Raw genomic sequence first — 26,672 nt, 5'->3', positions numbered from 1 at the left:
AGCCACCTTTGCAAGGGGTGGGGGCACTATAGTTAGAATACTGAACTCTTAATGGGAGTTTGCAGTTGTATAATGCTTTTTAACATCGAAAATATTTTGAGCGCTTCACAGAGGAGAGAACAAAGGCAGTGGAGGGGAACATTCAAAAGGTGACCAAATACAAGACAACTGGAGGTTCTGCTTCTGCTTGCAGAAGTGAAAGGGGTAGTTACATAGGAGTCAGACAACTAAAGAGGATAGAGTGGGGTCTAAGTTTGGAAGAGTTTTGCAAAGGCAGGCAGGCCAAGGCTAAGGACGTTTTGTAAATAAGAATTCTGAATTTAACGTGTTGGAGAGTGTGGCAGTTCATTTCCTTTGGCAACTCCAGTTCCAACAAAACGTCAATGTCACATATAAGACATTAAAAATTGTAACAGTGGTGTACTACTGGTCACAGTTCTTCAACCAGTTTCTATTACAAATATTTTCCCAGGTTCAAGGGCAATGTGTCTGTCAGCACAATACGGATGGTGTAAACTGTGAAAGGTGTAAGGACTTTTACAATGATTCGCCATGGCAACCAGCGATCGGAATAGAGAGAGATGATTGTAGAAGTAAGGATTATTCCATCTGGTTTGATTGATAGTCTGTTTAACTTGTCTAATAATTTCCAAAAGGTCAGAAATGAAAACTGAATTGGATTTTGAAAAATGAGGTAGTTTACACAGTTAGTGTTAGTTATTGTTATTCTCTTAGAAAAGTATGCTGGCCTGGAAATTCCACTTTCAGTGCGATCGGTGATCATGTGAAAATTGTACACAGGTTTTAAGGAGTGGGTTTGTGGTTTTTGTTTGCTCAAGTTTTCACTAGACCTGATTTTGTCATCACTGAACATGGCGGCCCAGATTTTAGCAAGTCATAAGAGGCTTTGTGCCTTAACCAAAATGGCACTGGGACCCTGGATCCAAAGGTCCAACACCCATTCCTGACAGATCTTGGGCTGGTTCTCCGATTGTGAGGCTATGTCCTCACGCCGCCGTGGGAACGGTGGCGTTTTACGCCTGAAGATTCGCCGCAAAACGGCCACCGATCCTCCGTGTAGCTGGGGTCTAGGATGCCGGCAGCATAGAGCACCCGCTCTAGCTGCCGATACGGCCCAGAGAATTGCTGGGTCCATAGCCGCGCGGCCTGCGGGGGCGACACCGTGCAACATGGTGCCGGCCGCTATCGAACCCGGCCTGTGAAATAGTGCACCACCCCCCACCCAGACCATTCCCCAACAGTGCCCCCAACCTCGAATAAAGTCCCCCTGCAACGCGGATTGTCCCTCCCCCAACTGTGGCAGAGCTGAACTGAGTCCACAGCTGCCACGGCAAATTCCCGATGGATGAGACCATGAGAGACCCACGCCATCGGGAACTCGGCCAGTCGGGGGCGGAACATTGGGGGGGTTGGACCTCAGGCAACGTCCTGAGGGCGTTGATATGGCGAGCGGCGTACTCTCCGATTATGCCGCTTTGGAGGGGGCGGTGCATCGCACAAGCGGCGCCGACCCGATTTGTTTGTTAACGGGGATTCTCTGGCCGATTGCCAAACACGATTTCAGCTTCGGGGACGGAGAATCCGGCCCCTTATTTTTGCCAGTGGAGAAAGGGGACAGGGAGGTGATTCACACATGGGGGAAACCCAAACTCAGCACCACCATCTGAACTCTCTTATGAACAGTGACTTGCAGGCGGCGTTATGCAGTGGTTAGCACTGCTGCCTCATGGCGCCAAGGACCTGGCCCTAGGTCACTGTCCATGTGGAGTTTGCGCATTCTTTCCATGTCTGCCTGGGCGTCACCCCCACAATCCAAGATGATGTGCACGTTAGGTGGATTGGCCACGCTAAATTGCCCCTTAATTGGAAAAAAAAATAATTGAGTACTTTAAATTTTTTTTAAAATGAACAGCGACTTGTCTTCTTATGGACAGTAGAGCGCAGGAACACCCAGTCCCAACAGACGCCAGATTTTCCGCACATGTGCAGACTGTGAGGGCAGTGCATGCGCAATTCAGCATTACGTTCCTTTGGTCAAGGATGGGCCTGGAACGCCTGCACAGGGAGAGAAAATGGCGCAAAACTCTGCGTCATGTGATCCAGGAGCAGAGCACAGTTGCAGACAAGTGTCCCGGGACAGGGAGAGGTTCCAAAGGGGAAGTCCCAGGCAGGGGCCAGAGACAGGACCCAGTTATGTTAAAGAAAACAAGAGAGGAGCAGAGAAAGAGGCTCCAATCAGAGAAATGGCTGCCGTTGGCAGCCTTTACGTGGTGAGAGGCTCAGGAGAAGTGCAGGAATTGAACTGTTCAGGTGAAGCCCTGAACAGTTAAGAAGACAGCAGAAGCTTTTTGACTCTGTGCTGAAGGCCATTGGGTAATAGGAATCCTTTTGTAGCCGTGGTATTCTGCTTGGCGCAGTCAAAGAGCTGAAGTTGTCCTTATGAGTTGGTGCTTGAGTGACGTCTTGGGAACAGAGTGTTGGGACATGAGATAGAAACAATGTGAGGTGGGCTGTTGTTGAGGCCACCCAAGCTGGAACAACGTTTGGAGAGAATTCTAAGGTTCAATCTTTAAAGATGAAGAATGGAATCTCCTGTGAGCAAGACGGTGGAATTTTCCTCAAAAACGGCAAGTGTCCGATTCTTAGTGAAAGCCTATGTGTTTCTCCCCAGGCACAGCCAGGTTTTCACTCCAGATCGTATGACACTTTGTAAAAAAAAAGCAGGGGACATGGTTTGCTGTTATTCTGGTGGTGCAGATCCTGAAAGAGCCAGCAATCCCGGCTCCACAGATAACGGGTTCGATTTTTAAAGGGGAGGCCAATGTCAAAGTCAATGTAGAGTCACCCCATACAGATATTGGGACACCCGGCAGAAAAGGCGAACAGACCCAACCCTAGAAGACAGAGGGGCAATCTCCACCCAACCACTCTACGTCCAGGTCACCTCCCCACACACCACCCAGGCATCATGGTGAACCGAATCCCCCACCCCCCCCCCATCATTGCCGGCATCGGGGCATCATTCCATTATAGCCCTCCTCCATGTAATGAGAACTCCCTACAATGGGGTTCCTTAGATGCCCTGCCCCTGGTCCCGACCCCTGGCAGTGCAAGGGCATTATGACAAGGCACTTCCTGGCCTTGTTCCTCACCACCTGGGGGATATACTCATCTTCATGCCCTGGTGATTCCCGCTGGCGTGGGGTGAATGACACTAAGCCGCTTAAGAATATTTAAATTTAGACAATTTGATGGAAATCAGGAATCTGATTTCGTTGCTGGTGGGGTGCGGGAAGATCTCAAACTGAGACCTTGCTGCTGCAAATCCCATAATGGCCCTCTCACGAGAGTTAACAAATATAACAGTGTGGTGATGTGCATCATTGTAAATGCATGTAGGCTAGCTAGACACGAGAGGGAGCACCAGAAACATCACATACACACACTCAACCAATAGATCAGTTAGATAGGAGACGACCAATGGACATTCACGATACACAAGGAGGTGACACGACCACAGAGGGGCATTACACCAACCCATATATAAAGGACATCACACACATGATCTGCCTCTTTCCAATGGAGACAGTCAGTGAGTGCAGGCAGTCTGGGTAGCTATAGTAGGATTAGCAGTAGTGTGAACCCGAGTAATAGAAGTGTAAATAGTTTAATAAACGTGTTGAAGTTATCTCCATGTCTGAACCTTCCTTTGTCAAGTGCACCACAAAGAAGCCGCTTATGTTACACATATAACACAACAAATCAAACAGGATTTGTATTCACAGCAAACGAGGGCAGAAAACAAAGTTTCATTGAAATTAATTGATTCAGTGTTTCCTAACATATGGGTAGGTTGGTGAGAAATCTGTGGACTCTGACTTGGTCGCATCTGTCAATTATTGTGTATTTTGCTGTCTTTGACCACAGTTTACCTGTTAATTTACATGCTCCTCATATTTACCCTGAATTTATAAGATAGCTATTATAAATTGCTTTATATTTCTGACCATGTACAGTAAAGTTTATTTTTCTTTATTCAAAATCCATGGAATCCTGTGGCTTTATTCTCTTAGCAAGTGTCTTGAACCTCAATTTTTTTCTACTTGAAACAAAACATTATTGGTCCATAACTAGATCTTACCAAAATATGAGGATGTAGCCATCTAAGATGGCCACCTGCAAAGGACCATGGGAATTATGGCCAACCCAAGACTCAGACAGGTGCAGAGCCTATGTGTATTTGAAACACAGATAACTAGACCTGATCGAAACCCCCGCTCATTTACATTTCAATAGCCCATTTTCCCAGGACAATAGAACTCGAATTAAGAAACTGGTACAGCCACAGACTGATCGGCGCCACTCCCTTTACTCAGAAAGCCCAACTGCCAAGGCCAATATCCACTAAGGGCCCACCCAGCTACCAAGGCACCAGCCCCTTTATTGGCCGAAATCAAAGAGAGTGATCAGAGCCCTGTCAAACTATTGGGTCCAAGGATCTGGTCCAATATTTTAACAACTCAGTGCTGAGTTCAAAAAGACTCAATTTTTGCTGGAGCTAAGTCCATTTACCACAAGTAATTTGCAATTTTTAACAGTAACAGTAAATACTAGTAAAAGGCATGTAATGTTTGTGGAACTGTCAAGCTCTCATTATTTAAATCCCCTGCCTTTAAATTTTGAAAACAAAATCAACATGCTGTGCCTCTGAGTTGCAAAAAAAAAACAGTGCTTGCAGCTTCAATAACTGTTTATTGCCATAACCTATGGCATTATTACTGTTTGACTGCTTCACTGACCTATTATTAACACAGTGGGGGCTGTAATTTCACAGTTTGATTGACAATTCCAAGAGGTTATTAAGGAGTTATCTGCCTTTGACTGGGGAGCTATGAATATAAATAGTTGTTTTATAAGGGATTAAGGACTTGATGGGATGTAAGTGTATTAAATGGTCTTTTATCAATCAGTTTTTTTTCACATAGTGACGTCTATCATAAATACTATACCAGAGTATATGTGCAATAACATACTATAGATATCAAGAACTTTATTTTATTTCACCTAAGCATGGCTCCTGATGTCTGAGGGGATACTGGATGTGTTGGCATAGAGGGTGTAAGGGGGAATGGTGGTAGATAGAGGGCTTGTGTTGACACGATTTGGCACTAACTTGGCATTGGAGCTATAAGGCTCATGGGGCTGAGTAGGGGGTCATCTGTTGGCATGAGGGCCTTAAAGGGCCATGGGGTGAGTGGGAGGCTTGAGCTGATATGGAGAGAATGAGGGACCATTGGGAAATATGTGGGACCATGGAGAGTGGGTGGGGAGATTGAGGAGATGTGAGGGGTGAGGGCTAGAGGGTAAACAACCTGCTTCAGCAGCCAGCATTCCCTGTGGGTGCCACCCAACTGTTTCCAGGGAAACAGCAGCAGGCTCAACTGCAGCAGCTACCTGTCTCCACCTCACCCCAGAACAAAGATCCCCGTATTGAGGGCATGTTTTCCTGAGGCGAATTTGCCATCCGGGAAGTCTCCCAACTCAGCACACCCACCTCAGGAGCAAAACTCCGGGCTAGTATCTTCCGTGAAGTAGCATAGTCGAGCAAAGTTTTAACCAGAATTTTTAGAGCACTTAGTGAGTAACTTAATTTAAATAATTAAAAAATACTTTAAAAGCACAAAATAGAGCGATTTACTAATTTCATTGGTGTAGTCAGTTTTTTTATATCAAATTTTAAAATATACGTGAATGAGTTTTTAAAATCACCCTATTAGTGTCTTTATACCTAAAGGAAAAGTTTACTTTTAAAAGTTCTTCAGTTTATGAGAGCTTTTGGTTGAGAAATTATATCGAGGACCTGTCTATTCTTGCAGGATCATGCATAAGATTCCAGGGTTCTTCTCAAAGAAGTGCAGGAAAACTCTTGTTGCTTTAGGTTTAAATTGGTTCTTTTTGTTTATCTCTTAAAATATTTGAATGCAATAAATATGTTTGAACTTGTCTGCCAAACGCAATAGATCAGAATGTAATTGTTTTCATATCATTTCCTTTCAAATCCCGATTTGTACTTCTTCCTTTTCAGGATGTAACTGCAATGGACACTCCGAGAGATGCCATTTTGACATGGCAGTGTATTTGGCCAGTGGAGAGATCAGCGGTGGGGTTTGTGAGGAATGTCAACACAACACAATGAGTCAAAACTGTGACCAATGCAAGCACTTCTTCTACCAGGATCCTAGGAGAATCATGTCTGACCCACTTGCATGTGTCCGTAGGTTTGCTCTTTTTCTATCCTACTTTCGGATCAATTGTTAAGTGATGTTTTGTAAAGACTTGTCAACAAAGCCAAAGTGACCAGTTTCCTCCATATTTTATATTAAGAGTATAAAACTTAAAGGGAACCACAATGATTGATGAAAAAATATGCTCCATTTGTTATGAGATTGAAGTTGTCGTAATTAAGTACAGTTCCAGCATCGCATGCCTTGCACAATCGTTGTGCAATTTTCTTTTCACACCTACATTATTAACTATGCAAAAGTCCTTGAAAGTTAGTTTTCGAAGCCGAGCTTGACATGTGCAATTGGGTGAAGTTTATATAGCCCAATCTCTCCAGGTAGAGTGAAATCAACAGCCTTTCATTGCTGCATAAGACACTTTTTGAAACTATTGTGTTACAAATATAACTCAGCAGGATCTGAAATAACATAAAATCAAGTATTAAATGTGTGGGATTTAAATACTTAATGTAATTAAAATGAATGTTTAAATAAGCATATTAATAACGGATAACACTGAGCACATTGTTTTCTCAGAAGGCAAATTAAGCCCCATATTTTTCTTTTAATGAGGATAAAAAAGACTAGTGAAGTCAATCCCTGTATGGTTTATACTTTTCATCCAACACTACTCTTAATTGTTAGGAATATGAAATAAAAATTTTGGAAATTAATCTTCGTAAAACAATCCTTAATAATGCCATGAACCCAAAATTAGTAACATTGGACGTGACTTAATGGCCTCGTCGCGCCCGACTTGGTGTCACCTTGACACTCCAGCTGGCACCCGGGCACTCTGGCACTGCCAGCCTGACACCTTGGCAGTACCACTTGGGTACCTTGATAGGGCCTCCCTGGCACTGCCAGGTTGCCCAGGTGACACTGCCAAGGTGCCCAGATTCCAGATTGACCGTGCAAAGGATCAGACCCTGGGTGCCCTGCTCTTAAGAGGCAGGGTGAGGGGGGTTCGAGGACCCCATAAGAGGTAAGTTGGGGAAGTGGGGGGTGGAATCTGGAGGCCGGGGTGGGGATTCCGAGGGTGGCCAAAAGATCAGGGTGGCATTTAAAAATGATGTAAATTCCTCGCCGAGATAAAAAAAAAAGTGCCGTTACATAGCATTGACGGCATTGGCACTGCAAATGCCAAGAAAGGCCCCACTATACGTGCCCAAAGCGGGTCTCTGATTTTTGCACGTTAAATTATCCCAGCACAAAGATTGAAAAGGATATGAATGAATTTGTCAAGATAAACCTCAGTTCAATTATAAGAAGAATTATAATGACGGTACTTGTTAAAAGAAAATAAATTGGAGTTTTCTAAATGCCTTAATTGAGAAACTGTCTTCACCTCAACCAAATTTCTGAAGACTTTGTTGACATCACATAACTTTAATTTTCATGAATAATGCGTTTGAACCCAGAACGTTTGGCTATGTCATGCATCGAATTCTGCATTTTAAAAAAAATAACCAAGGAAGAGTTAGTTCATCCTCATTTCTTAATTGTACAGTTTATGTTTTTTTAAAAGATTAAGAAATATGAGGAAATGATTAATCATAGGCACAACTATATCATTACATTTAAAGATGGAAAATTGTAGATCACCTTAGCTTGCTAACCAAAAACAGGTGATAATTATAAAGATTTGATTAAGTCCTCATTTGCAACTTCAAATGAACTCAGGCTAGTCTTTGAAGTAATGTCAGAAACAGGTCTATCTGATCTTGGTCCAGTATCTAGAAAAGGGGGGGGGGCAGTTTAGCTCAGCTGGTTTGTGATACACAGTGAGGCCAGCAACACCGGTTCAATTCCCATACTGGCTGAGGTTATTCAGGCTCTGCCTTCTCAATTTTGCCCCTTGCCTGAGGTGTGGTGATCCTCAGGTTAAATTAGCACCAGTCAGCTCTCAAAGGGGAAAGCAGCCTCTAACGATGGCAACTTTACAGAAATGCAACACTTGTAACCCATTGCCTGTTCTTTGATTCATAGCCTGTAACTGTGATCCTGAAGGCTCACTAAACAATGGAATGTGTGAAAGTCACTCAGACCCAGGCCTCCGTACAGTTGCTGGCCGCTGCATCTGTAAGAGAAATGTTGAAGGGACAAGATGTGATCAGTGCAAGTCTGGCTTCTTTGGACTAAGCTCTATTAATGCTGACGGATGTGAAGGTGTGTATGAGCTAAAGAATGAGATTTATCTTTCTATTATTCACAAGCATATCTATATTTTGCACTTATCTAATCTAACCCTAACTCTAATCCACATGCACATATTTTTATTCTGTTCTGCCAGCCATGACTACCTCTGAAAGAAATGTTGTGGGTTAAGGTCACAGTCCAGTTACTTGAGCATATAATCTAGGGTAGCACACAAGGACAGTACTGAAGGAATCAGGGGTGCTGTCTTTTGGATCATAGAATCATAGAATCCCTACAGTGCAGAAGGAGGTTATTCGGCCCATCGAGTCTGCACCCACTCTCTGAAAGAGCACTCTACCTAGGCCCACTCCCCCACCCTATCCCCTTAACCCCACCCAACCTGCACATCTTTGGACTGGGATGTTACATCTGACCTTTCAGGTTAAGGGAAAGGATTGCATGAAGTCACTTGAAGAAGAGCACAGTAGTTCCCAATCCTTCAATGAAGACCGTTAAAAACAGATTAATCGTCATTGTCACATTGCTGCTTGTGTATTTTGCTGTGCATTGATTGGCTGCCGTGTGTTTTACGTAACAGCACTAAATACAGTTCAAAAGTAGTTAATTGACTGTGAAGTGCTTTAGGAAGTCCTAAAGTCATGAAAGACAACACATAAATACAACTCCTTCTTTTCCTGTTTGAGTCAGCAGCCTGCTTTGTTTCCACTGTCCAATAGATTTTATAACTTCTGACCCCACCACAAACTACATTCCCTGGTCGCCAGCTGCATCCTCCTTGCTAGCCACTGTATGAGGCAGAACCAGACTATTTGCAAACTGCCTGTCCTATCTGACCCTGTGGCGAGCTTCCAAACTCTTATCCGCTCCATCACTAAGACTGGCAACTTCCATCTCCGTAACATCTCCCACCTCTGTCTCTGCCTCAGCTCATTGGTTGCTGAAGCTCTCACCATGCACTTGTTAACTCTAGATTCAACTCTTCCGAAGCTACAACTGGAACAACTTGCTCTACCATCCAATCTACAGAATTGCACAGTTCCAAGACATCTGCATGATATTGTTAAATGTGACTGAAATTGTCACCCATGCAGACAGAAGGTATGATGAGATCATGGATACCTCAATAGCATAACATGCTTAGGCAAAGGAAATAATCACATATTCTGATAACAAGCCCAGTCTAAGCAACTGTGGAATTATCTGTCAACTGGAATTTCTAAAAACAATTACAGCCCAATAGTTATTGCCCAAGGGTATAGAAGGTCTTGACAACTGCAAGCTCCAAGGTAGCTGTTACCTGTTCAACCTTGCAACTAGATTTGTTATTGAAATCACCTTTTTTAATTAATTCAAGGGATGTGGGCATCGCTGGCTAGGCCAGCCTTCATTTCCTGTTCCGAATTGCCCTTGAGAAGGTGATAATGAGCTACCTTCTTGAACCGCTGCAGTCCATGTGGTGTAGATACACCCAGAGAGTTGTTAGGGAGGGAGTGCCAAGATTTTGACCAAATGTTAGTGAAGACACTGGAGTATATTTCCAAATCAGGATGGTGAGTGATTTAGAGGGCAACTTACAGGTGGCGGTTTTCCCAGGTATCTTCTACCCTTGTCTTTCTAGATGGTAGCAGTCATGAGTTTAGAAGGTGCTGAAGAAGGAACCTTGGTGAGTTCCTGCAGTGTATATTGTAGATGGTACACACTGCTGCTACTGTGCATCGGTGATGGAGGGAGTGAATATTTGTGGATGCCAATTAGTGGGTTGTTTTGCTGTTTTGCCCAGGGTGGTGCCTAGTTTGTTGAGTGTTGTTGGAGCTGCACTCATTCAGGCAAGGGGAGAGTATTCCATCACACTCTTGACTTGTGCCTTGTAGATTGTGGACAGGCTTTGGGGTGTGAGGAATTGAGTTACATGCCGTCGGATTCCTAGCCTCTGACCTGCTCTTGTAGTCACAGTATTTATATGGTTAGTGTAGCACAGTTTCTGGTCAATGGTAACCCCCAGGATATTGATGGTGGGAGATTCAGCAATGTAATGCCAATGAATGTCAAAAGGCAATTGCTAGATTCTCTCTTGTTAGAGATGGTCATTGCCTGCACTTGTGTCGTGTGAATGTGAGTCGCCACTTGTCAGCCCGAGTCTGGATATTCTCCCGGTCTTGTCACATTTGGACATAAATTGCTTCAGCATCTGAGGAGTCACAGATGGTGCTGAACATTGTGCAATCACCAGCGAATTTCCCCACTTCTGACCTTATACTGGAAAGAAGGTCATTGATGAAACAGCTGAAGATGACCAGACCTCGGACTCTAGCCTGAGGAACTCCAGCTGGATGTGAGATAACTGACATCCAACAACACAACTATCTTCTTTTGTCCGAGATATGAGTCCAACTAGTAGAGAGTTTCCCCCTTGATTCCCATTGATTCCAGTTTTGCCCTGGGTACTTGATGCCACATTCGATCATATGTGGCCTTGATATCAAGAGCCGTCACTCTCACTTCACATTTGGAGTTCAGCTCTTTTGTCCATGTTTGAACCAAGGCTGAAATGAGAACTGGAGTTGAGTAGCCCTGGCGGATCATCAGTGAGCAGGTTATCGCTAAGCAAGTGCTGCTTGATTGCATTGTTGATGACCCCTTCCTCATTTTGCCAACGATCGTAGAAGACTGACGGGGCGGTAATTGGCAAGCCTAGGCAAATCTCCAGCTTGCTGGGTAGATGCCTGTGTTGTAGCTGTACTGGAACAGCTTGGCTAAGGACATGGCAAGCTTTGGAACACAAGTCTTAGTATTATTGCCTATGCGGTATCCAGTGCCTTCAGTTATTTCTTGATACAATGTGGAGTGAATCGAATTGGCTAAAAACTGGCATCTGTGATGCTGAGGGCCTCCGGCTGAAGATTGTAGCAAATGTCTCAATTTTACATTTTGCCCTGATGTGCTGGCCTCCCCTATCATTGAGGATGGGATATCCGAGGAGCCTCCTCCTCCTCCAATGAGTTTTTCAATTGTCGACCACCATTCACAGTTGGATGTGACAGGACTTCAAAGCTTTGATCTGACAATTTGGTTGTGAGATTGTTTAGCTCTATCTATCACTTGGTGCTTATGCTAATTGGCATGCAAGTAGTCCTGTGTTGTAGCTTCACCAGGTTGACATCTCATTTTTAGATATACCTGGTGCTGCTCCTGCCATACTCTCCTGCACTCTTCATTGAAGCAGCATTGATCCCCTGGCTTGATGGTAGTGGTGGAGTAACACATTTACCAGGCCACAAGATTACAGATTGTGGCTCAGTACAATTCTGCTGCTGACGACTCACAGTGCTTCATGTTTGCACTGTCTTGAGTTCCTGGATCCGTTTAAAATCTATCCCGTTTAACACGATTGTCGTGCCGCACAACATGATGGATGGTGTCCTCAATATGAAGGTGGGAATTGTTTTCCATAAGGACTGTGCAATGTTCACTCCTACCAATACCGTCATGAACAGATGCATCTGCGACAGGCAGGTTTGTGACCCGCAGACCCAGTCCAGCAGTTAAGTCCCTTAGGACTCAGCCAGCTGGGTCAGTAATGCTGCTACCGAGCCACTCTTGCTAATGGACATTGAAGTCCCCCACCCAGAGTACATTCTGTGCCTTTGCCACCCTCGGTGCTTCCTCCAAGTGTTGTTCAATATGGAGAAGTAATGGTTCACCAGCTGATGGTGGACAGTTTGTGGTAATCAGCAGGAGGTTTCCATGTTTGACCTGATGCCATGAGACTTAATGGGGTCTGAAGTTGACGTTGAATACTCCCAGAGCAAATCCCTCCCAACAGGGATCTGCTCTGCTGGTGGGATATTGTCTGTAAAGTATGATTCTGTCAGGATTATTATTTCAGGCTGTTGCTGGATTAGTCTCTGAGACTACTGGATAAAAATAATACTTTAAAGTATGACACTTTATTAGTGTCACAAGTAGGCTTGCATTAACACTGCAATGAAGCCACACTACGGCGACTGTTCGGGTACACTGAGGGAGAATTTAGAATGTCCAATTCACCTAACAAGCACGTCTTTCAGGACTTGTGGCAGGAAACCGGAGCACCCGGAGGAAACCCACGCAGACATGGGGAGATCATGCAGACTCTCCACAGACAGTGACCCAAGCCGGGAATCGTACCCGGGTCCCTGGGGTTGTGAAGCAACAGTGCTAACCACTGTGCTATCGTGCCACCATAAGGTTGCCTCTCATTCTTCTAAACTCCAATCACTACAGGACCAACCTACGCAACCTATTCTTATAAGAAAATCCTTCCATTCCTGGGATCAGCCGAGTGAACATTCTCTGGACTACCTCCAATGCCAGTATTTATTTCCTTAGATAAGGGGGCCAGAACTGTTCACAGTAATCGGTTTCATTCCCCTTTTTAGGCTTCCGAGCCGTTTCATACAACTGAGTGGCTTGCTAGAGGGTATTTAAGAGTCAACCACTTTGATGTGGGTCTGGAGTCACATGTAGGCCAGACCAGGTAAGGACAATATTCGTGAACGAGGTGGGTTTTTATGACAATCAACAATGGTTTCATGGCCTTCAATAGACTTTTCATTCCAGATCTATTTATTAAATTCAAATTCCACAACCTGCCGTAGTGGAATTCAAACTCAGAGCATTACCTTGGATCTCCAGATTACTAGTCCAGCAACAACACCACTCATTACGAGTGTGAAGTACACCACCCAACATATTGACGTAGGTAGAAAATAGGCAACTAGGGCCTTGATACCGGCGTAAGATCTTTGCATATGAATATAAGGGCTGAACATTTGCAAGGCATGTCTTCCCCAATATTGGTTTTCCCAAAGGCAACTGACCATCAAAAAACGGGAGCAGAAATTTCTTGGTACAATGCCCCAGACATTAATTGAACATAACCTGATAAAATGGAATTTTGACAATGTTTAAAGGAATGTTGTCCTCGCTAAATTGCTCCTTAGTGTCCAAAGGTTTCGGTGGCGTTACTGACTTACGGGGATAGGGTCGGAATGTGGGCCTAGGTAGGGTGCTCTTTCCAAGGGCCGGTGCAGACTCGATAGGCCAAATGGCCTCCTTCTTCACTGTAGAGATTCTATGATTCCATTCTATGATTCCAGCTAACACTCGAAGCATCTGTAAATGTAAATTCAATTATGAGTTCTGACATTGAATTTTCCCAGCCCTTGGTGGTGGGCCTGGGAGTGCTGGTCAGGAAAATGGGGGCGATGCATTGAAACTCTCCCCGATGCATTCCTGCCACTGGGAATGTTTCCTGATGCAACCTGGAAAATGAATCAGTTGCTCATTGAGCAGTGGTGGGAAGACAATTTGCATATTTAAAGCCCCAATTAGATTTTACCAGCTCACTGCCATTTTGCAGCAGCCTACAGGGCCCATCGGAGCCAGAGGATTCATCTCAGGGCCTATCGGAGCCAGAGGATCGATCCCAGGGCCTATCTGAGCCAGAGGGGCCACTGGCAACAAAGGCATCCTTCGCCCAAACCTTATTGCCGGAGGAGTTCCCTCGCTATTCTGACCTACCTGCCTGTTTGGCCCCTCAGTGTTTTTAGTTTAACTATGTACCTCTGAGAGCACTTCTGTTCTGAGAGTTGCCTCATCAGCACCCACCTCTCTGATGGGGCTCTTCTAGGACAACTACAGGCAGTTGCAACTGCCAAGAGTGCTGTGGAGTCTTCTTACTCCACATCAATCTAAAAGTTAATTAAACGTCGGTGAATGTTGGCTGTAGGCCACGTCCCCATCTAGAAAACCTCAGCCCAGGTGAGCTTATACCTGCTTCGTTCAGGACACCCCAATCTCCACTGAAGGTTACTAAATACTGTCGCCAACTGCGATTCAATGTATCCCTGGAGGTTTCATCACATGACTTGCCCCCACGCTCCAGCCATTAGTCAGCCAGCACATCCAGCCTTGTGACGCACTGCCTTCCTGCACCAACTGGGAAGCACAAAGACTCATTACACAACTGGGTGCTGCTCGACCATCAACCAAAGAGACATTTTATTCCCATTCCAATATTTTTATATCTGGTAAAAAATACATTTTCAAAGATAATGAAGGCCGGTGGGGGTGGGGGGTGGGGGGGGGGGGGGTGGGGTGGGGGGGGGGGGGCGAAAAGACAAAGATTTTTAATGGCCTGATGTTATTTCCCCAGGGTTGCACACATCCTGGAGATTTGTCTCCAATTCCTGGTGATTCCTGGTCAATCCTGGATGGTTGGCAGCCCTGTTCCTAAAACAGGCTGCAATGCAAATGGGCTGAGATGCATGAAAGTTGGTCTGTCCCAATTTCAGGACAAAATGTTTTAAGCAACTTTGGGGTGCAGGACATTGGCCCCAAAATTGAGCCTCACTGCCCCTATTTTAAGTTTCTAATAATTTGTAGCCCCGGTGCCTCTAATTCTATGACCATTTTACGGGGCTATTTCTTCCATGCCTTATTGAGCATTTAGTGGACAATACTTCATGGATCACCTTGCTCTGAGTGCCACCTTGTGGTTGCTAGGAGAAATTCATTTTTTCAAGCAATCATCATCTTGACTTCTGTTAAAAATTCTTTTTTTTTTAATGTTTTTTATTCTCCTTTTTCACATTTTCTCCCACATTTACATGCATCAACAATAAACAATAATCAGCAAGATATGTCAGTCCCCATAATAACAACAACGATCCCATCTACCCACCAACCCCCAAACCTCAACCTGCATGTTTACATAAACAAATGGCAAAAAGGAATCAGGGATTACCCGTAGTCACCCTTAATCTTACACAGCTCTCCCCCACCCCCCACCCCCCCCCCCCCACCCCTCCCACCGCAGGTCTCCAGCTCCTCCTGTCCACTGCCTCTTGTAAAACTCCTCCTCCCAACCTCGGTTCCTTCCACCCAACTTTCCACCCCGGCTAGACCACTCGGACCCTGTTCTGCCAGGCTCCGATGGCCGCAGCCCCTCCCCCCACCTCACTCCCGTTCACTGGCTGGCTTAAACCGGCCAGCGTGGGGGCCCCCGCCCGAGTCCCTTTCACACTTGCCTGGCCCCAGGAAAGCCCAAAGATCCCCTTTTAGCACACCAACCCCCATATCCACCTACACCCCAAGAGCTCTCATTTCGAGTGAAAGTCCCGTCCCTTCCCTTGTCCAAATATATACCACATTGGCTCCTTTAATCTCTACACCCGCGCGCAGTGATACAAAAAAGAAGAAAATACAGTCATGAGGTTACATCGGCACATGGCCATTCCTCAATTTGTCAGTTCTGCCACAGTCCTTCTGCTTTCGCAAACTCCTCCGCTGCTTCCGCCGTTCCAAAATAAAAGTCTCTGAGCTTGTAAGTCACCCTCAGCTTCGCTGGATATACAATGCCGCACTGCACCTTGCTAATGTACAGTGCCCTCTTCACCCGGTTGAAGGCAGCCCGCCTCCTTGCCAGCTCCACCATAAAGTCCTGGTATACACGTATACCAGCTCCAGCCCACTGCACCACCCCCTTCTGCTTGGTTCAGCTCAGGACCTTCTCCTTCACACTGTACCTACGGAAGCACAGAGTCACTGCCCTTGGCGGCTCATTCGCCTTTGGTACAGGCCTCCACGACCGATGAGCCCGATCCAGTTCACATCGGGAGGGATCCTCCCCCTCCCCCAATAATTTTGCCAGCATCGCGGCAAAGTACTCAGTCGGCTTCGGTCCTTCAACTCCTTCGGAGCCCCACAATCCTCAAATTCTGTCGCCTGGATCTGTTTTCCAGGTCTTCCATTTTTCCTCGCAGATCCTTGTTAGTATCCATCACCTTCCGCATCTCTTTCCCCATCGAGGCAAGTTGATCACCGTGCTGCAATAACGTCTCCTCCACTTCCTTCAGCGCCTCCCCTTGCTCTCGCACCTCCGCCACTGCGATCGCCACCTCCGTCCTCACCGGGAAAACCGCCTCCTCCACCAGCACACTCAAAACCTCCCTCATCTCCTTCCTCACCGTCTCCATGCATTTCGCAATCTGCGCCAACTGCTTTTCAAATTCCGAGGCATCACCTTAGTTATTTCTTCAGCCGTAAGCAGTGCAGCCTTCCCTGGTGCTCCAGCCTCCATTTTTCCTGGTGACCCCGCGGTGACCTTTCCACTCCCCGACGAACCTCCAGCTGTTTTTTTTCCGGCCGTTTTCTTGCTCACCCTCGACATTTTTCTTGGTTCCTTTTTTCCTCCTGTGTCTCCACTGTGCCTCCTCCGTGCCTTCTCCCTTCTTCTGCCGCCTCCGCGGACCCTGGGACCAGGCTTAAAGCCCCAAAAATGTCATTGCTGACCGGGAGCCCTCCATTGTGCGGCCGCCTCCCGCCCGCCGTCACCCCTGTTAAAAATTCTTTAAGTTCTTGTGAGTCGATTACATAATCTGTTATGATCCCCTGCGCAGACAGACCTTGTACTGCCTCTGATTCCCCTGCTACGCCTCAGAGTATGAGCTATCCAGGTGACTAGGGGGCGGAGCATCCTCCCAATTGGAGGAACTCCCCACAGGATATAAATCCCGACCTGGGAGCAGGTCGGGGAAGCTGACCCTGCGGGGAGTGGAGAGGTGTTATTGTTGTATCTAGTGTGAGAATAAAGAGAGTTGTATCCTGTCAGCCTGGCCTCTTGTGGAGTCCTTGCCTCCGTCTACACCTCAGCAACAGCATGATGTCCTGTCACAGAGTCTTTCGGGCACGGAAGGAGGTCATTCAGCCCATCAAGTCCATGCTGGCTTCCATTCCCACACTTTTTTCCCTTGTAATCTGCCTAGTTATTTCCCTCAAGCACCCATCCAATTTCTTTTTGAAATCATTGATCATCACTGCTTCAACCAGCCTTGCAGGCAGTGAGGTTCCAGTCATTACAAGTTCACAATCAAAAATTTACATGACCATTTGTCCTGAGGTCACATCACTTTTAGAAGGAAATAATTGAATATTCAATGGAGTATAAAGATCTCTTGCTCTCCTTAAAGTGGACACTTTTTTAATAATCTGTATAGCCTGTTAACCTTAGTGTTGATCTGTTGAGTTAGATACATATAATCCTCATCCACTCTTAACCCCATCGCACAAAAACACCCATCTCTCAGAAGGACGATGAGGCGGTTAGATATGATATTTAACAGGGTGAAGAGTGGTGCCGTTAAAATGGAGGCCATTTTTTTTTTAATGGAAAGATATGGAAGCTGGGAAACACACGGCCTATCAGATAACAGACTTTCCCCGTGACCAAGAATGTGTGGGAGGTAGTAATATAAAGAGATGAGTTGTCTGATTTTAACCTGCTTAGCCTGATTTAAGTGAACTGGCAGAAACCTGAAAATGGCATTGGGTCACTTACCATCCATTGACTTTGGCACCCTGGCTCCGGTCATCGTAGGTAGGGACCTGAGAACAGTGTCTGGGGTGCTGGTCTGTTTCTGGTGGAAGGCCATTTGTAATATTCTATGATGTCCATAACATCCTCATGTAATTTTAAGGTGCAAATGGGTGAAATGCACGTTGCACAGGCTACGCCGATTTGCACTAGATGTTGAACGACACTTAACGGAAAACTGAAAGCTGCTCAACAAACTGACAAATGATATGTTCCCTTTTTATTGCTCATGGGGAGTGCTGTCAGCCTCTCCCAGTCGTTTCTCTCAGCATTGCTTCCCTCCCCAAGGCGGTGATTGTTAGTTGACTCGATGTAAGAGCCAGATGGTTTCTATCCTCATTTCTATGACCTGTGAGCTCCAGTGGGGAGCCCGCTTGGTGCTCCCATCTTGCTGGTATCATAGGAACAAGGTGGAGGCCTCAACGTAGCACAGGTTTCATGGTGACAGCAATGGGCCTATTATTAAAATCAGCCTCAGGTATTTTAACTTCCTGAAAGCTTCTTTAGCAATGGAGGAGACAGGCGGCACCTGAGATTAGAGGTGAGTGCAAAGTTGAGGACATCAATCAAACAAAAACTACCAATGGATGCTTTATGTTGTTTAACCAGATTTCTGATGCAGATTATTAGTGTTCCACAAAAAACTGATTTTGAATGTTTTTTTCAGATTGCCGATGTGATTCACGCGGAAGCATGTCAACACAATCTGCTTGTAACCCAGTTACTGGGGAATGCCACTGTCAACGATATACCACTGGGAGAAACTGTGAACAGTGTCTGGTATGTTATAATGCCATCTTTCAAACACTTATCATTGTACGATGTGGAAAAACATCACAACAAACCGAGTCCAATCCCGAGCAGAACTCCTAGCCACAGCCATGGAGATGGAAACCACACCCTTGAGCAAAATTGCAGGGATTGGTTCATTTGAACAATCAGCCCATGCCTGTAATGGCACAGTAGAGATGCCCACTTTGATCCGTCAACAACACCCAAGTGACAGATTAAAGGGTTCTTTCTGCTTTTTCTTTCATGGGATATGAGTGTCGCTGGCAAGCTGGCACTGGTTAACTGCCCATGAGATACATCAGGAAGGGGCAAAGAGAAACAGGGCAAAAAATCTGAAGGTGCTCCAAAGAGAGCACACTACCAAAGGCAAAATTGGGGATGGACCAAGACTCAGAACTCCCCAAGCCACACCCGCTTGACATGGACAGGGCAAAAAACGTATCCACCAGTTCCACATCCGTCACTGATATTTGGAGCAGGAGGTAGGCAGGGCAGAAATGTGTTCAGGCCCAACTTCTGCCTTCACTGGCAGACAATCAGCTCACTCTCAGGCTTCTCTAACCTACGACTCTCAAGCTCCATAACTTTTAGGGTGAGATAGAACTCGCCTGTCCCATAATGAGAAGATCATTGAGTTGAATGAGGCCGTCAATTGCTGAGTACCGTTGAGGGATAATTGGTAGAAGTTCAGCTGCCTAATCTCATGGTCGATGAGCAAATGAAAAAAGAAATATCAAGGGTCCGATCCCTGCCTTAGCGTATTTAAACTGGGACAGCCAAACAGGTGGAGGAATCTACAGCCAGTTTCAAAAGCCTTGGACTAGTGAGACAAAAGAAGATTTTGTGAAAGTTCCAGCTTCAGCCCAGATGTCAGTTGAGTACAGCACCAGGCTCAGCTATTTATAAAAAATCTTTCATAGGATGTGAGTGTTGCTGCCTATCCCTAATTTCCCATGAACTGAGTGGCTTGCGAGGCAACTTCAGATGACAGTTAGAAATCAGCTACACTGCTGTGGATTTGAACTCATGTATAATGTAAGTCAGACCAGGAAAGGATGGCAGATTTCTTTCCCTAAAAGACAGGAGCAAACTAGGTAGTTTTTTTTTTACTATGATAGTTCCACGGTCACCATTATTGAGATGAGCTTTCAATTCCAGATTTATTACTTGAATTCAAATTTTACCAGCTGCCATAGTGAGATTTGACCCTCTATGTACCCCTACTATTAGCCCGCAGGATTCAGGATTCCTAGTCTAGTGACATTACCATTACACTACCAACCCAACAGGTATCGCCTGTAAGAAAACTGTCTAGTATCATATAATTTATAGTGCAGAAGGAGGCCATTTGGCCCATCGAGTCTGCACCGGCCCTTGGAAAGAGCACCCTATTTAAGCCAATGCCTCCACCCCATCCCTGTAACCCAGTAACCCAAACTAACCTTTTGGACGGACTTCCGGTTGCGGCTATGCTGAGCTAAGTCGCACGTTCGGCAGCTCCCGCCAGAAACTGACTTTTGGGCTCTTTTGAGGGGCCCCAGTGGAATTTGTTTGACGGTTCCCAGTGTGGGAAGGTAACAGTATGATTTCCCCGGCACTGTATGGATTGGACCAGGAGTGGAGCGGTGAAAAAAGTAATTCTGGTGCAGCGAAAAGTGCGAGGGAGGAAAGCCAAGATGGCGGCGGGTGGAGACCACACAGCATGGACGCAAGAGCAGCAGGAGTTTCTCAAGCGCTGCTTCACGGAATTGAAAGCAGAGCTGCTGGAGCCGATGAAGGCCTCAATCGACAAGCTGGTCGAGACCCAGAAGGCCCAAGGGGCAGCGATCCGGGAGGTGCGGCAGAAGGCCTCGAAGAATGAGGACAAGATATTGGGCCTGGCAGATAAGGTGGAGGTGCACGAGGCGCTGCATAAGAAATGGCAGGAGAAGTTTGAGGACATGGAGAACCGGTCGAAGAGGAAGAATCTGCGGATTTTGTGTCTCCCGGAGGGAGTGGAGGGGTCGGATGCTGGAGCATATGTGGTCACGTTGCTGAACACATTGATGGGCGCGGGTGCCTTCCCGAGGCCCCTGGAGCTGGATGGGGCCCACCGAGTCCTGGCGAGGAGGCCCAAGTCTAAGGAGCCGCCGCGGGAGGTATTGGTGCGGTTCCACCGCTTGGTGGACAGGGAGTGTGTCCTAAGATGGGCAAAAAAGGAGCGGAGCAGCAGGTGGGAGAATGCAGAGGTCCGTATATACCAGGACTGGAGCGCGGAGGTGGCCAAGAAGAGGGCCTGGTACAATCGGGCTAAGGCGGTTCTGCATCGGAAGGGGGTGAACGTCGGGATGCTGCAGCCGGCGCGACTGTGGGTCACATTTAAGGACTGGCACCATTACTTTGAGTCGCCGGAGGAGGCGTGGACCTTTACTCAGGCCGAAAAGTTGGACACGGACTGAGGGTCGGTTGTGAGGGGAGGTCGCAGGGGGCTACTGTGGTTACTGTGCTTTGGGGGATGTTCTATTCCGTTCTGTATTGTTTCCTTGGGTGCTGGGTGGGGTAGGGTGAAATGGTTCAAAGTGGGGGTTTTGTGAGAGTGTGGGCGTCAGTGGTTGGAATACAGGGCCCCGTTGGGGGGAGGAGAGATGGGAGGCCCGAGGTGGGGGAGCTGGGATTAGGCCGCAAAAGGGAGATGCGCCAGAGAGGGCAGGGCCGGTCTGATGGAAAGCGCGGGCTTTTTCCCACGCTAGGGAAGGAAGGGGGCTGGGCCGGGGGGAAGGGCGGTGTTGGAGAGGAGCGCCCGCTGATGGACAGGACGGGGGGGGGACTACCACACTGGGGGGACGATGGAGTGGCCGGAGTCAGCAGAAGTCAGTTGACTTACGGGAGTGCTATGGGGGGAGCAACGCAGCTAGGGGGGGACCTAGCTGGGGGGGACTGGGTTGCTGCTGCATTGGCCAAAGGTGAGCTGGGGCTCGGAGAGAGAGTCAGGGCAGGGGTCTGCCGCTGGGGGGAATGGAGAGTGCTGGAGGCGTGGGCACGTGGCTGGCCTAGAAAAGGGGATGGCTAATCGGCAGGGGTGGGGAGCGGGAAGCCCCCTGATCCGGCTGATAACTTGGAATGTGAGAGGCCTGAACGGGCCAGACAAGAGGGTCCGTGTGTTCGCGCACCTGAAGGGACTGAAGGCAGATGTGGTTATGCTCCAGGAACGCATTTGAAGGTGGCAGATCAGGTTAGGCTGAGAAAGGGGTGGGTAGGGCAGGTTTTCCACTTGCGGTTGGATGCAAAGAATCGAGGGGTGGCAATTTTGTTGGGGAAGCGGGTGTCGTTTGAGGCGCTGAACATCGTGGCAGACAATGGAGGTAGGTATGTGATGGTGAGTGGTAAGCTGCAGGGGGTGCGGTTGGTATTAGTGAATGTATATGCCCCGAATTGGGACGATGCCGGATTTATGCGGCACATGTTGGGCCGGATTCCGGACCTGGAGGCAGGGAGCGTGATAATGGGGGGGGGACTTCAACACGGTACAGGATCCAGCATTGGACCGCTCCAGGTCCAGGACGGGTAAGAGGCCGGCGGCGGCCAAGGTGCTGAGGGGGTTTATGGACCAGATGGGACGAGTGGACCCATGGAGGTTTGTCAGGCCGGGGGCCAGGGAATTTTCTTTTTTTCCCACGTCCATAAAGCCTACTCCCGGATAGACATCTTCGTTATGAGCAGGGCACCAATTCCGAGGGTGGAGGGCACGGAGTATTCGGCCATAGCCATCTCAGACCGTGCCCCGCATTGGGTGGAGCTGGAGCTAGAGGAGGAAAGGGACCAGCGGCCGCTGTGGCGCCTGAATGTGGGCTTGCTGGCGGATGAGGAGGTGAGCGGGCGGATCCGGGGGTGCATTGAAAGCTATCTAGAGGCTAACGATAATGGCGAGGTGCAGGTGGGGGTGGTCTGGGAGGCACTGAAGGCGGTGATTAGGGGAGAGCTAATCTCAACTAGGGCCCACAAGAAGAAGGAGAGAGAGGGAGAGATTGGTGGGGGAGATTTTAAGGGTAGATAGGAGGTTTGCAGAGGAGGGACTACTCAAAGAGCGACGAAGCCTCCAGGCCGAGTTCGACCTGTTGACCACCAAGAAGGCAGAGGTGCAGTGGAGGAAAGCGCAAGGGGCGGTGTATGAGGACGGGGAGAAGGCGAGCCGGATGTTGGCATACCAGCTTCGGAAGCGGGAGGCAACGAGGGAGATTGGGGGAGTTAGGGATAAAGGGGGGAACAGGGTGCGATGTGCGGTAGGAATAAATGGGGTATTTAGAGACTTTAATGAGGGGCTGTATAGGTCTGAGCCCCCGACGGAGGAGGGGGGATGCGTCGATTTTTTGATCGACCAAGTTTCCCGAGGGTGGAGGAGGAGCAGGTGGCTGGGCTTGGGGCACCAGTAGGGCTGGAGGAGCTGACTAAGGGGCTGGGGAGTATGCAGGGGGGGAAGGCACAGGGGCCAGATGGGTTCCCGGTGGATTTTACAGGAGTACATGGACCTGCTGGGCCCTCTATTAGTGAGGACTTTCAATGAGGCGAGGGAGGGGTGGCCCTTGCCCTACCCCCGACGATGTCCAGGGCGCTGATCTCGCTGATCTTGAAGCAAGACAAGGACCCACTACAGTGTGGGTCGTATAGGCCAATCTCTCTCCTCAACGTGGACGCGAAGCTGTTAACGAAGGTGTTGACTACCAGAATTGAGGACTGTGTCCTGGGGTGATTCACGAGGACCAGACGGGTTTTGTTAAGGGAAGGCAGCTGAATACCAATGTGCGGAGGCTCCTTAACGTAATCATGATGCCTACAGTGGAGGGGGAGGCGGAGATAGTGGCGGCGATAGATGCGGAGAAGGCCTTCGATAGGGTGGGGTGGGGGTACCTCTGGGAAGTGTTGAGGAGGTTTGGGTTCAGGGAAGGGTTCATTAGTTGGGTTAGGCTACTTTACAAAGCCCCGGTGGCGAGTGTGGCCACGAATCGGAGAAGGTCGGAATACTTTCGGCTGTACCGGGGGATGAGGCAGGGGTGCCCCCTATCCCCCTTGCTATTTGCATTGGCAATAGAGCCTTTGGCTATGGCTCTAAGGGAGTCCAGGAACTGGAGGGGGCTGGTCCGGGGTGGGCGGGGAGGAACACCGGGTTTCGTTGTATGCCGATGACCTGTTACTGTATGTGGCGGACCCAGTGGGGGGGATGTCGGAGGTGATGCGGGTCCTCAGGGAGTTTGGGGACTTTTCCGGGTATAAGCTCAACGTGGGGAAGAGTGAGCTCTTCGTGGTACACCCAGGGGACCATAGAGGAGCTTCCACTGAAGAGGGCGGAAAGGAGTTTTCGGTACCTGGGAATCCACGTGGCCAGGAGCTGGGGGGCCCTACACAGCTCAACTTGAGGAGGCTGGTGGAGCAAATGGAGGAGGAGTTTAAAAGGTGGGATATGCTTCCACTCTCCTTGGCGGGTAGAGTACAGTCGGTGAAGATGACGGTGCTCCCGAGGTTCCTTTTTATATTCCAGTGCCTCCCCATCCTGATCCCTAAGTCTTTTTTAAGCGTTTCAGTAGGAGCATCATGGGATTTGTGTGGGCGAAAAAGACCCCAAGGGTGAGAAGGGTGTTTCTGGAGCGGAGTAGGAACAGAGGAGGGTTAGCGTTACCTAATCTGTGTGGGTATTACTGGGCTGCCAATGTGGCGATGATATGCAAGTGGGTAATGGAGGGGGAGGGGGCGGCGTGGAAGAGGCTGGAGATGGTGTCCTGTGTGGGCACGAGTCTGGGAGCGCTGGTGACAGCACCGCTGCCGCTCCCGCCGACAAGGTACACCATGGGTCCGGTGGTGGCGGCGACTTTGAAAATTTGGGGGCAGTGGAGGCGCCACAGGGTTGAGGTAAAGGCTTCAGTTTGGTCCCCGATCCGGGAGAACCATCGGTTCGTCCCGGGGAGAATGGATGGAGGGTTCCTGAGCTGGCACAGGGCAGGAATTAGAAGGATGGGAGACCTGTTTTTAGATGGGACATTTGCGAGCCTTGGGGCGCTGGAGGAAAAATTTGGGCTTTCCCCTGGAAATGCCTTCAGGTACATGCAGGTAAGGGCGTTTGTAAGATGGCAGGTGAGGGAGTTCCCGCTGCTTCCAGCACTCAGGATCCAAGATAGGGTTCTCTCGGGGGTGTGGGTTAGAGAGGGCAGGGTTTCGGCGATCTACCAGGAGATGCAGGAGGAGGAGGAGACCTCGGTGGAGGAGCTAAAGTGTAAATGGGAGGAGGAGCTTGGGGAGGAGATAGACGAGGGTACGTGGGCGGACGCCCTGGGTAGGGTTAATTCTTCCTCCTCTTGCGCCAGGCTTAGCCTGAAACAATTTAAGGTTCTTCACAGAGCGCATATGACAGGGGCGAGGCTGAGCAGGTTCTTTGGGGTGGAAGACAGAAGTGGGAGGTGCTCGGGGAGCCCAGCAAATCACGCCCACATGTTCTGGGCGTGCCCGACGCTGGATGGGTTCTGGAGGGGCATTGTGAGGACGGTGTCTAAGGTGGTGAACACCCAGGTTAAGCTGAGCTGGGGGTTAGCACTATTTGGGGTATCGGACAAGCTGGGAGTGCAGGAGGCGAAAGAGGCCGGTATTCTGGCCTTTGCGTCCCTGGTAGCCCGGCGGAGGATTCTGCTACAGTGGAAAGATGCGAGGCCCCCGAGCGTGGAAGCTTGGATCAGCGACATGGCAGGGTTCATTAAATTGGAGAGGGTAAAATTTGCCTTGAGAGGGTCTGTGCAAGGGTTCTTCAGGCAGTGGCAACCGTTCCTAGACTTTCTAGCGGGCGTTAGGAGGTGGTCAGCAGCAGCAACCCAGAGAGGGGGGGCGGGGGGAGGAGGGGGGGGGGGGTTCTACTGTATTTATTATTGCTTAATGGGGGATTTGTACATTGGGGGAATTCGTGATGTAGTTGTAAGGTGTTTATTTATGTGTTCTTTGTTTTTCTTTTTTCTGTAAAGGTTTGTTGAAAATATGTAAAAATTTGAATTAAAATATTTCTTTAAAAAACCTAACCTTTTGGACACTAAGGGGCAATTTAGCATGGCCAAGCCACCTAGCCTGCACATCTTTGGACTGTGGGAAGAAACCGGAGCACCCGGAGGAAACCCACGCAGTCAAGGGAGAAAGTGCAAACTCCACGCAGTCACCCGAGGCCGGAATTGAACCCGGGACCCTGAAGCTGTGAGGCAGCAGTGCTAACCACTGTCCCACCATACTTTGGTTTGCATACATGAGCAATATACCAGACTGAATGCAATCATTGTATTTTCTGTTATGTTTTTAAATTATTGCAATCTAATTGTGTTAATATATTTTGTTATAGCCAAATTACTGGGGCCTTGGAACTGGTATCTATGGGTGTTCTCCCTGTGATTGTGACATCGGAGGGGCCTATGATAATCAGTAAGTATAATTGTTAGTTCTGGCCTTAAAGGAGCAGGTTAAACACAGCTTTACCTGAGTAGCAGTATAGTATTGATTATATAATGCAGTATAGCATTCTCCTCATTATAAACCAGCCCATCTTTGGAGTTACTGTGAGACACATCAGAGGAGATTAACTCGTGTGAAACAAAACTTATGAAGGCCAAATGTTAACAGACTCTTGTTGATCGGTGACAGAATACTATCCTTCCTGATTAAGTTGGAGTTAATGGTTCTTTTAACATAACCGCCAGTGTAAAACTTTGAACAATTTGTACTGGTCTGCTTTTGGCTTCTTTGACCTAAAGTTGTTGGATATTAATAAAGAACTATTAATTGAAATCAATGATTTGATTTTGCTTTTTAACTGGAATACAGAATAGATTTTTGAACAGTTACAATTATTTTTACAAAAGTCACGTCTCTGTCCGAAATGCTTACAGTGAAGAATCTGCTTGTGAATTAAAACTGATTTAAACAGGTCTTCATAAAGAACAGTGGAAGGAGCTTTTATATGGACCTTTATATAACCTTTTATATGGACATCAGTGTTACACTGT

General features: G+C 47.8%; 1 protein-coding gene across 2 annotated transcripts in view; it reads left to right on the top strand.

The window, feature by feature from the left end:
- lamb4 (laminin, beta 4) overlaps window positions 1-26,672 on the top strand; it is a 195,876-nt gene that overhangs the window by 67,343 nt on the left and 101,861 nt on the right. For both annotated transcript variants that reach the window (XM_072471583.1, XM_072471584.1), the window contains exons 9-13: window positions 473-593; window positions 6,107-6,295; window positions 8,292-8,471; window positions 18,545-18,657; window positions 26,012-26,091. In XM_072471583.1, coding sequence (XP_072327684.1) covers window positions 473-593; window positions 6,107-6,295; window positions 8,292-8,471; window positions 18,545-18,657; window positions 26,012-26,091 — 683 coding nt within the window. The remainder of the gene's footprint in view (window positions 1-472; window positions 594-6,106; window positions 6,296-8,291; window positions 8,472-18,544; window positions 18,658-26,011; window positions 26,092-26,672) is intronic.

This window comes from Scyliorhinus torazame, chromosome 13 (assembly GCF_047496885.1).
Source record: "Scyliorhinus torazame isolate Kashiwa2021f chromosome 13, sScyTor2.1, whole genome shotgun sequence".
Classification (NCBI taxonomy): domain Eukaryota; kingdom Metazoa; phylum Chordata; class Chondrichthyes; order Carcharhiniformes; family Scyliorhinidae; genus Scyliorhinus; species Scyliorhinus torazame.
This window is presented reverse-complemented; position numbering and strand designations above follow the sequence as displayed.